At 42.7% G+C, this 10,631-nt stretch overlaps 1 protein-coding gene across 1 annotated transcript; it reads left to right on the top strand.

Annotated features, from left to right (window-relative positions):
* The first annotated feature begins 2,237 nt into the window (after positions 1–2,237).
* On the top strand, positions 2,238–9,389 carry st6galnac4 (ST6 (alpha-N-acetyl-neuraminyl-2,3-beta-galactosyl-1,3)-N-acetylgalactosaminide alpha-2,6-sialyltransferase 4). Its single transcript, XM_072662348.1, has 6 exons — positions 2,238–2,326; positions 2,665–2,713; positions 3,454–3,597; positions 3,798–4,207; positions 4,317–4,424; positions 4,789–9,389. Exons 2-6 carry the CDS (start codon positions 2,702–2,704, stop codon positions 4,979–4,981), a joined length of 867 nt encoding a protein of 288 aa, XP_072518449.1. The 5' UTR covers positions 2,238–2,326; positions 2,665–2,701; the 3' UTR covers positions 4,982–9,389.
* The last annotated feature ends 1,242 nt before the right edge of the window (positions 9,390–10,631 follow it).

The following is a 10,631-nucleotide window of genomic DNA, read 5'->3' as shown; positions in this document are numbered from 1 at the left end:
TCCGTCCTCCGCTCGAGCCGATACGGACACCTAAAAGACCAGCTCGGCCTTTTTTTTGTTGTTGCACACCAATGAAGCTGGTGGAGTCACGCATAGGAATGTAGACTGACAAGCTAGCTTGGCTAAGCGTAGGTTAGCCAGGTGTGCTCACAAAAAAAAAAAAAAAAATTATTAATTAAAAAAAAAAGAAGCTTTTTTTAGTGCATCTTGGGGACATTAAAGGGGCCGTATGAAAAATAAATAAATAAATATTAAAATTTTTAAAACTTTAACTTTTAGCATTTTAAATACAGAGAAGCAAATTAAAAAATTAAATATTATTATAAACATTATATATACATATTAGCTAATACAATAAATAAATAACAATAATATGTTGTTGCATATAGCTCCTTTAAAATAAAGAGTCTGTTTTAATACTCAAACCCATATTAATGTTCAAATTAGACTTTGGGGCAAAAATAAACATCACACATAGAATATAAGCCCCTCAAAAAGCTTTCTTGGTGGTTTGTAAGCTCCATGTTTTCAGAAAAGGTGACATTTCCCCTTGCAATTGGTCCCACCGTCAGTGGCTGTGTCTCAATACCCAGTGGCCTGTCTAAATAGGCAGCCTTATTTCAATGACTTCCCATCTTTCTCAGTGGGCTGTCTAAGAAAAGCACAGTTCCTGCCGCTCCTCCCGAACCGAAACTGGGTGTTTTTTCTAGCCCCACCACACGCGAATAAACACCGCTACTCCTTAAGGGTGCAAGTGAGCTCCCTACGTAGGCAGCAGATGCAAGGTTAATGTGGATTGGGACAAACGCAACCCAATGTCTCCCCACAAGCGGCACACCGCCACGGCCAGTTAGCCCAGCTAGCAACTCGCCCACAGCATGCAAACCTAGCCCACCGTACCGTGGTCGTTTCGAGCCGAATAAAGGACTGACTTGCGGCGAAAGTTCCCGTACAGGCCGCTGAAATGAGCAGACGTGCCCGGCTGAAGAGAGACTGAGCGAAAAGGCCAGAGAACGAACTCACTGCCGCGCGCCGCCGCTGCAGAAGGACGTTCCCAACGACGCCGCATTTCACATACTAACGTCACTTTTGCTGTGGGGCGGGGCACGGGTTGACTGAGAGCACGGCCAGCCAATAGACGCGCCGGCTCTGCAAAAACGAGCCAATCGCGTTGTAGAACAAAGGCAGGCGGGTTGAACTGACCGTCCAATAATATACAAGCGACACTTGACTTTTGACCGCGACGGGAATTTTGATTCAGTTGATTCATTCGAATCGATTCTTTGGACCAGTCCGTCTCAACGGACCGATTCGACGATTCGTGGATTTACAGAGCTTCTATTTACCGAGGAAGATTATAGCTAGTATTAATTATTTAATCATGCAGTTATGAGGTTATATTTTAAATTTGTGGCTATTGTTGCGTTACGTTATTAATATGACTCGTTTTATTGTTATTAACTAATTTATTTATTCATTTATTTTAATTATTATTACTCACATTCATGTGTTAAAAGTAAAAAAGTAAACATCACACAGAGAATATCTTGCCTGTTTGTAATTTAACCCATGTCATTAGAAAAGATAACATTTCCCACTGCAACTGGTCCCACCGTCAGTGGCTGTGTCTCAATCCCCAGTGGCCTGTCTAAACAGGCCGCCTTTTTTCCATGACTTCCAATCTTTCTCAGCGGGCTTAGAAAACTAAGCTAAACTCAGTCTTAGAAAAGTGACTCGTTTTATTAAAAGAAATATGTGGCTGTAGAAATGGGCCAAAGCCCAAATATCTCCCTATTTCAGATGTAGTAAGACAACAAACTATGTACACTACAATGCACTCAAATAGTTCACTAAATGTGTAAGAAGACTTGGGATTCAACCATGAAAAAGCATCAAAGGCGGTCTTATAATAACAATGTAATACAGTATTTATAATAAAAGGATTAGGATTAGGTCAAGTACAGAAGAGGGGCTCCAACTTTGCCTCCAGAGGAAAGACTCGATTCTTTTTTTCTTTTTTTTTTTACTGAAATGAATTGAAAAGAACCGAATCTAAAGAACCGAGTCCAACATCGCGGACTTTGACGTGACCTGTTGTGGGTTAAAGACACGTGAGCTACGTGTAAAGGTAATTGCATCACGTTTATCGCATTTTACAGTTTTTATTTTCACTTTAAAATAAACCGAACAATAAATTATTAAAAATATAGAGATGTATCCCTTTTATTTAAAAAAAAAAAGAGAACCGATGAAGGCGGAACTAAATGCTTCGACCGCGGTGTGCGCCGGAACGCACGGAACGTAAACATCAGCGTGCCAAGGCTGTGTAAGGATGCTAATTTCCCAAAGCTAATTACGTCTGAAATGTTTATTTGTCTTATTATAACATTAATAACGATCTGAAATATAGCAGAGGATTGTTATCAGCTCTTGTTTTGACTGTGCGGCTGCTTGGTTAGCTCGCCTGTTAGCTAGCATTTTAGCAACACATTGAATCACTGATTCACTGATTCACTGACTCTCACTGTTAACTAGCTACTGTTATCTACTGCAGGTGAAACTGCAGCTCTGATCTGGCCCTGCTGCTTCATCTGGACCTTTATGCTGGTTTTGATTGACCTTGCCCTGTTTCTTTTGTGTGTGTGTGTGTGTGTGTGTGTGTAGGTGGGAGCCATGATTGTGCTGCAGGTTCCAGCAGGACATGAAGTCTCTGGTAGGATGCTCACACTCCCAGAAACAGTGCTCTCCAACCCTCCTCCTGGAGATCTTATTCTTGCATGTTGACACTAAAACCCAGCCCCTAGCCATGCAGTCTGCACCTTCCACACATTAGTGAAAGGATGGGTGTGGGTTCTAAAGAGCTCGCTGAACTCCAGCGTGGTTCTGTATGTAATAGGAGACACCGCTGCACCAACATCAAGTCAGCTGGTGAAATTTCCCTCCTCCTAGATCTTCCTCCATCAGCTGTGAGTGGTATTATTACTGAACAGTGGAAGAGTTTAGGAGGAACAGCTCACTTTACAGGTCTGTCAGACCACGTAAAGTTACAGAGCGGGGTCAGGGCCGAGTGCTGAGCTCAGAGGGCCCGCACAGAGCCCTGACCTAAACCCCATTCGATACCTTTGAGATGAACTAAAACAGAGATATCTGGGCCACGTCCAACATCAACGACCACACAAAAGCTGTTGGAGCTCAGGGTGTCCCAATACTTTTGTCCATATAGTATTTTCCTTTGATATTGGGCCTTTAAGATCAATTTGGGCCCATTGATCTTAAGGAACCCTTTCACAGACCTCCTCAAAGTACCATACTGAGGTGTGAGGTATCATATAAAGATCTGAGGGGCACAAAGGACCCCTGGTAAGCTGTTGTTATTAGGCAGACTATCTGTGGAAAGTGGAAAGTGTTGACGGCCCACTGAAACCTCTACCGCCCTCTCCCTTCTGTGTGCAGAAGTTACGCTGGCTCTGCCTCCTCGTCATCACCCTCTCTCTGGTGCTGTGGTACAGTCATGTAACCAGAACCGGGGACCTCGCTGTGAACCTCGGCCTCCGTGGCTATGAGAGGATTCCGCCTCCCGGAACGTCAGGCCTGCATGTGAGTTGTGGGAGGGGGGGGGGCTATTTTGCCAAACTACGCCCTGCATGTATCCCTCCACCATTTTAATGATATGCATATATGTATATATGATAATGTTAGCCTAGCACGTCCCGTTGTAAACTAAAGAAGCACACGCCCAACGCCAAACGGACTCTTCACCAGAGTATGACGTGCCACTGCTTGTGTTGTGTCTCCAGCACCTGTCCCTCCACTGTGGCCGCTGCGCCGTGGTGTCCAGCTCGGGACACATGCGCGGTAGCTGGCGAGGCGGCGAGATCGACGGGCACGAGTGCGTCATCCGCATGAACGCTGCGCCCACGCAGGGCTTCGAGGCTGACGTGGGGAACCGGACGAGCGTCCGCGTCGTCTCGCACACCAGCGTCCCCCACCTGCTGCGGCGCGAGGCCGAGTTCTTCAGGCACGAGGCTGACACCCTGTACGTGGTCTGGGGCCCGGAGAGGAACATGAGGCAGGACGGGAAGGGCAGGGTGTTTAACACACTGGTCAGACTGGCCAGGAAGTACCCGCCCACACACATCTACACGGTCAGCAAGGACAAGGTGCTGTACTGTGACCGCGTGTTCCAGGACGAGACAGGCAAGAACAGGTAACATCAGGCGACCAGTTGGAGCGTCAGCGTTTGGAAGGTTACTGTGTTGGGGGCTGGGGCCCTTATAGTGATTTCCTTCTTTCTGTCTGTCTCTCCTCTCACACAGAATGAAGTCAGGCGCGTTTCTCAGTACCGGGTTTTTCACTATGATTCTGGCGACTGAGGTGTGTGACAGCATTGATGTTTACGGGATGATCGATGGCTCGTACTGCAGGTGAGTAGGATAAAAAACTATAATAAAAAAATTCACCATATCATATCAATCAAATATCATTTCATTTATACCTTGCTGGAAGATTTACCATCGGGTTGGTGAATCATCCACATGGTATTTTTTTGCGAGACGGTGTGGTTTATCACTGACAGCACATGCAGTAATATAATGCAATAATAATGCGCTCTTCCTTTATCCGGATGGGTTGAGCTCACCAGCTGGAGATGAAGTGGAGCTTAGGGGAGGGGGAAGGGTCAGTCTGCGGGGTATCACCTGTTAGATATCAAATGTTAAACGACGTTAGACGAGTGTAACCTGGTTTATCCTCCCACATCTGTGTGTGTGTGTGTGTGTGTGTGTGTAGCGTTGCCAACCACACCTCTGTGCCGTATCACTACTACGAGTCGTACCGTCTGGACGAGTGCGGGATGTACAGAGTGCACGAGCGAGCCCGGAGAGGCGGCCACCGCTTCATCACGGAGAAGAACATCTACAGACGCTGGGCCTCTCGGGGAAAGCTGCGCTTCCCATACCCTACCTGGACTCCTCGGCAATGAGACTCTCCCTGACCGCTCGCCTGGACCACTTTAAGTGGTTCCTCAGAAACGCTAGTTCCTCCTCTTTGCTTGATTCCGGAAAGCTGGTAAGCTGGTCAGAAAAAAAAAAAAAAAAGCCACAACAAGCCCAGCTTGTGATAAACTCTTAATAACCTACATCATGTCCGAAAATATTCGGACAATGGCCATTTCATGCACTAACGGTTCAAAAGGAAATCTTTTGCAGTGCTTCTTCTTTAAGCTCTTGCCGTTTGCCTTTTTTGCCACATTTCGGTGTTGTATTTTCTTCTGCATATTTTATTGTTGTTGAGGCGCTTTGCGTAGTTCAGTGCTGCTGTTGCCTACTTTTATTTTTATACTTTCTTTTTTTTTAACTATAAATATTCTATCGTCTACTGACTTCTGGACATGCTGGGTCCAGCTGCCTTAATGTACTATGTATTTTGTTTGTATACAAACCTGTGACCTCCAAGGTCAAAATGACAGGACGCAGCTTAGCCAAGCTAACGCCATCATGGGACGTCACTGGCATGCCTGAAAGGAAGCAACGGGAAGCAAGTTACGAGAGATGTTACAGGTGGTCACGTGAGACTACTGTTGCAGGACTATATTTGACAGTGTAGAGTCAAGTGGGGGCACCTCACGTGAGGCTACATCTGACAGTGTGAAGTTAAGGTTACATTTGGCAGTGTAAAGTGAAGTAGGGTAATATCATGTGAGGTCACACGAGGCTACATTTGACAATGTAAAGTAGGGTTACATCATGTGAGGTCACGTGAGGCTACATATGAGAGCGTAAAGTAAGGCTACACTTGACAGTGTAAAGGTGAGTGGGGTTATATCGCGTGAAGTCACGTGAGGCTACATTTGACAGGGTGAAGTTAAGGCTACAATTGACCGTGTACATTAGAGTAGGGTAACATGACATGAGGTTACATTTGACAGTGTAAAGTAGAGTTACATCATGTGAGGTCACGTGAGGTTACATTTCACGGTTAAAGTAAAGTGGGGTTACATCCTGTTAGGTCACGTCAGGCTACTTTTGACAATGTAGAGTTGTGTGGGGTTATGTCATGTGAGGTTACATTTGACGGTGTAAAGTTTAGGTTACTTTTGACAATGTAAAGTCAAGTGGGGTTACATTGTGTGAGGCTACATTTCGCAATTTAAAGTTAGACTATGTGAGGTTACATGCATTTCTGTAACGGTACATGAGTCCATGTAAGGCTATATTAGGCTACAAGAACTTACATAAGAAGCTTTGGGGTTATGTGAGACTTGGGGACATGAGGCCATCTACAAAAATTGATACATGAGCTCTGTGAGGCTACATGGAGTTAATAAATCTGAGACACTATTTGAGGTTATATGGGGTTGCGTGTTATATTGGGGTTTGGGTGCCTAAGATCTTGCCTCATGAGACTGTATGCTTTAAGCAGCTAAGTGAAGCTATGTTAGGTTACATGAGGCTACATGAGGTCACATGGCATAAACCTATTTTAGTGTGAGAAAACATCTGAGTCTGTATGTTTTGTTTTGTAGTTTTTAACTTTGTTTGTTGGTTAACAACAGAGCTAGCATTGTTTACTACTTATAAACAAAGCTGGAGTTAGCTTTGTTTGATTGTTAACAACAAGGTTAGCTTAGTTTGATAAGAAACAACAGTTAGCTTTGTTAACAACACAGCTTTGTTTATTACATGTGAATGAAGCTGGAGTTAGCCTTGTTTGATAGGCAACAACACAGTTAGCTTTGTTTATTAGTTAGCAACGGAATCGGCTTTGTTTACTATAAATGAACAAAGCTGGAGTTAGCTTTGTTGTTTGGTTAACGACAGAGCTAGCTTTATTGTTGCTTTGTTAGGAACGACAGCTTTTTTCCTTTGTTTTGCAAATGTTTGCAAATGTAGAACACTTATGAAATAACCCGTTTAATTCTATCACTGGTAAACAAAGCTGGTGTTAGCCTAGTCAACTTTGTTTGTTTACAACACAGTTAGCTTTGTTTACAATGTATAAACAAAGCTGGAGTTAGCATTGTTTATTAGTCAACAACAGAGCTAACTTTACAGTTGGTTGGTTAAAACGGCAGCGCTAGCTTTGCTTTCCAGCTATGAATAGAAAGCTTCATTTGCTAGATTTCCTTGAAGGAAAAGCAAATGTGAAACATTAATGTGGAAACTGACCGCTTTTTTTTGTTTTGCAAATGTCGGACAGTAATAAAACGACCCATTTGAATTTGAAAAAGATATGCTAATCATGTTAAATCTTCCAAACCCAGTCTCCAGTGTGAATTTGCCTGATGGCTCTCTACGTTCACTTCTCTTACTGCCCGTCCTTTTAGCGAAACCAAAGGAATTCAGTCAGATTAGCACTTAGCATTTCCCTCACGCAGAGCTGCTTATACGATCGATGCGATTCTCATGTTTACTGTTTTAGTGTACATATCTGTACAGACTGTCAGTATTTTGCGGTTTAAGATTTCAGGACGTTCAAATGAACTAATCTAGATTTCTTTTTTTTCAGGTAAATGTCTTTAAAGCACTGGTTTTCATGAACTGTATTGTTACACTTTTTAAACGTGTAAATGAATTACTGCTGTTGACTGTATTTGTTTAAGGGGTTTACAAAAATCCATCTGTGTAATGTAGTGGAATCACTGGTAATCTGTGGTGCTCTGGACTCTCTGTTTATAGACAGTACTGTGCAAAAGTCAGAGGCCAGCCTTCAGTTTTCACAACTACTGATAATCAATGGCTGTTTTCTTAGGAAATTAAATAAACGCATGGAGGTCTTTGGTGATTAGCAACAGAGTTAGCTTTTTTTGATAGGTAACAACAGAGTTAGCTTTGTTTACAACAGACTTAGCTTTGTTTGATAGATAACAGAGTTAGCTTTGTTTGTTTACAACAGAGTTAGCTTTGTTTACAACAGACTTAGCTTTGTTTGATAGATAACAGAGTTAGCTTTGTTTACAACAGAGTTAGCTTTGTTTACAACAGACTTAGCTTTGTTTGATAGATAACAGAGTTAGCTTTGTTTGTTTACAACAGAGTTAGCTTTGTTTACAACAGAGTTAGCTTTGTTTACAACAGTTAGCCTTGTTTGATAGGTAACGAGTTAGCTTTGTTTGTTTACAACAGAGTTAGCTTTGTTTACAACAGAGTTAGCTTTGTTTACAACAGTTAGCCTTGTTTGATAGGTAACGAGTTAGCTTTGTTTACAACAGAGTTAGCTTTGTTTGATAGATAACAGAGTTAGCTTTGTTTGTTTACAACAGAGTTGGCTTTGTTTACAACAGTTAGCCTTGTTTGATAGGTAACGAGTTAGCTTTGTTTACAACAGAGTTAGCCTTGTTTGATAGATAACAGGAGTTAGCCTTGTTTGTTTACAACTGAGTTAGCCTTGTTTGATAGATAACAACAGAATTAGCTTTGTTTGATAGGTAACGAGTTAGCTTTGTTTACAACAGAGTTAGCTTTGTTTACAACAGACTTAGCTTTGTTTGATAGGTAACAGGAGTTAGCTTTGTTTGTTTACAACTGAGTTAGCCTTGTTTGATAGATAACAACAGAGTTAGCTTTGTTTACAACAGACTTAGCTTTGTTTGATAGGTAACAGGAGTTAGCCTTGTTTGTTTACAACTGAGTTAGCCTTGTTTGATAGATGACAACAGAGTTAGCTTTGTTTGTTTACAACAGACTTAGCTTTGTTTGATAGGTAACAAGAGTTAGCCTTGTTTGTTTACAACTGAGTTAGCCTTGTTTACTACATCTGAACAAAGCTGGAGTTTGCTTTGACTTTTGCACAGGGTTGTAAATGTGTTTCTTACAGTATTTATCTGTGCAGGGACTATTTTTATTTGTTTGTTTATTTGTTTTGCTTCAGTGTAAAGGAATACTCCTGCATTGTCTCTATCTGCCTGCTTATTACAGACCACTTCGACACCTGGCAAACAAGCTTGGGGTTTGAACTGACTTTGGATTTTGGAGGTATTCACAGGGCCTTTGTCATTTGCCCAATAGCTTGCATTATAGGCATGCTGGGAGTTGGCACGTTTTTTGTTCTTTACCAAAAACTGGGAAACGTGTTAGAATTCTTTTCAGCTGTAGTCGATAACACAGGCCCGGTGCAACAGATAGAGGTGATATTGAAAATCGCTGAAGTATTCCTTTAATGTCCATAATTTGATCATTTCATCATTCAATGTCTGCAGCTCTGCATGCTGTGAGTTATGAGAACCTGAAGGTTGCTCAAAGTCAATGACCTGCTGTAGTGCCTAACTGGTGTCCTATAAGTGCTTTGAGTGCTGATGTAGTATTAAATATCAATGTGTTTTCATGTGTTTTATGAATATTAAACATTTTCAAGAGGATCTCTCTATGATTAAATGTGATGTGATCAATGAACAGTTCTTAGATGTGTGTTTTATACTCCAGCCATGACCTCATGGCCTAAAGCTCCAAAAATAGGGTTTCTGTTTACATTTAATCTGAATATTTTCTTTTTGTTAATCAGGCCGGCTTAAAATAGGCTGGTCTCTGTGGATTACCACACACCTTCTCTCTCTAATCTTATTTGCTGCTGAGTGCTCTAAAGGTGTTAAGAGCTGGCGCTGAAGTGAAACCCCACCTCTGGTATTCTGATAAGCTCCGCCTCCCGGGCTGGGATTGGCCTGGTGTTGACACTCTAGAGCAGGGGTCATCAGTTCTGGGCCTCGAGGCCTGGGCTGGTGTCCACAGTTTGTTGAGTTTCCTTGAGTTCCCTGCTTTGACACACTGAGTTTACTGGTGCTCATGGAGGCCCAACAGTATATATATGTTAAAAAAAAACAAACAAACAAACAAATAAAGACCTAATTGTGCTGGACATGGACATCGCTAAGACATGGCCTTGTTTTTTGGTATTGAGACTTCTTAGCCAAATTGTTCTTTTGGATGGAACATACGCTAGGTGGGCATGGGCTCTGAGTTGGTTGATACCCAGTTAGGCTTTCCAAATGGGCCCATATACATCATTACAGCCCACCTCAATCTCACATGGGTCCCATCTAGGCCCCATGTGTCATGTGCAATCCAGAGAGGACCCATGTTTAACCCTTTCTTGTCCCATCACCACAGCCTGTGGACCACACCTGTCTTGAGATACCCATACAGGCCCTACATGGGCATGTTATCTGGGTTGCAAAACCAATAAAAAAAAAAACTAGCAGCTCTTTGTTCCAGCATAAAAAAAATGCTCAAAAATGAGAGGGAAACTGGTCTCTTTGCCTCGTTTACCCTCCCTGCTCTTGGGTGTGTGTGGTACAAAGGCTTATCGTCTTAGCTCAAACACACACACACACACACACTGGATTGAACAGATTGCGAAAGTGTTCGTTCTCCGCTCAAGTCCTCATAGGCTGGCTAGCAGAAGTTAGCATTACTCCAGCAGTGGTCATTTCTGGTCTGAACAATGGTCGGTCTTTGCTGGGGAAAGAGGGAGCAGCTTCGGGATCATCCTGACGCTCCACTGACTTCAACAGGGAGAATGGCGTCTCCGTCATTGCCACCCCAGGCCGCTGCTAATGCACTAGAGGACTTTGGTGGAGATCTTACACTTACGGCATCTAACCTTAGTAAATGTCTAGTTTTTTTTATAGACAAGAACTT

The sequence above is a fragment of the Salminus brasiliensis genome, chromosome 18 (assembly GCF_030463535.1).
Source record: "Salminus brasiliensis chromosome 18, fSalBra1.hap2, whole genome shotgun sequence".
In the NCBI taxonomy this organism is placed as follows: domain Eukaryota; kingdom Metazoa; phylum Chordata; class Actinopteri; order Characiformes; family Bryconidae; genus Salminus; species Salminus brasiliensis.
This window is presented reverse-complemented; position numbering and strand designations above follow the sequence as displayed.

What these genes read in the sequence shown, in the direction of transcription:
- st6galnac4 (XM_072662348.1), top strand. An exon ending in CCGGAACGTCAGGCCTGCAT is followed by an intron (nt 3,598 to 3,797) that starts GTGAGTTGTGGG and finishes TTGTGTCTCCAG; the next exon opens with CACCTGTCCCTCCACTGTGG. An exon ending in ATCGATGGCTCGTACTGCAG is followed by an intron (nt 4,425 to 4,788) that starts GTGAGTAGGATA and finishes GTGTGTGTGTAG; the next exon opens with CGTTGCCAACCACACCTCTG.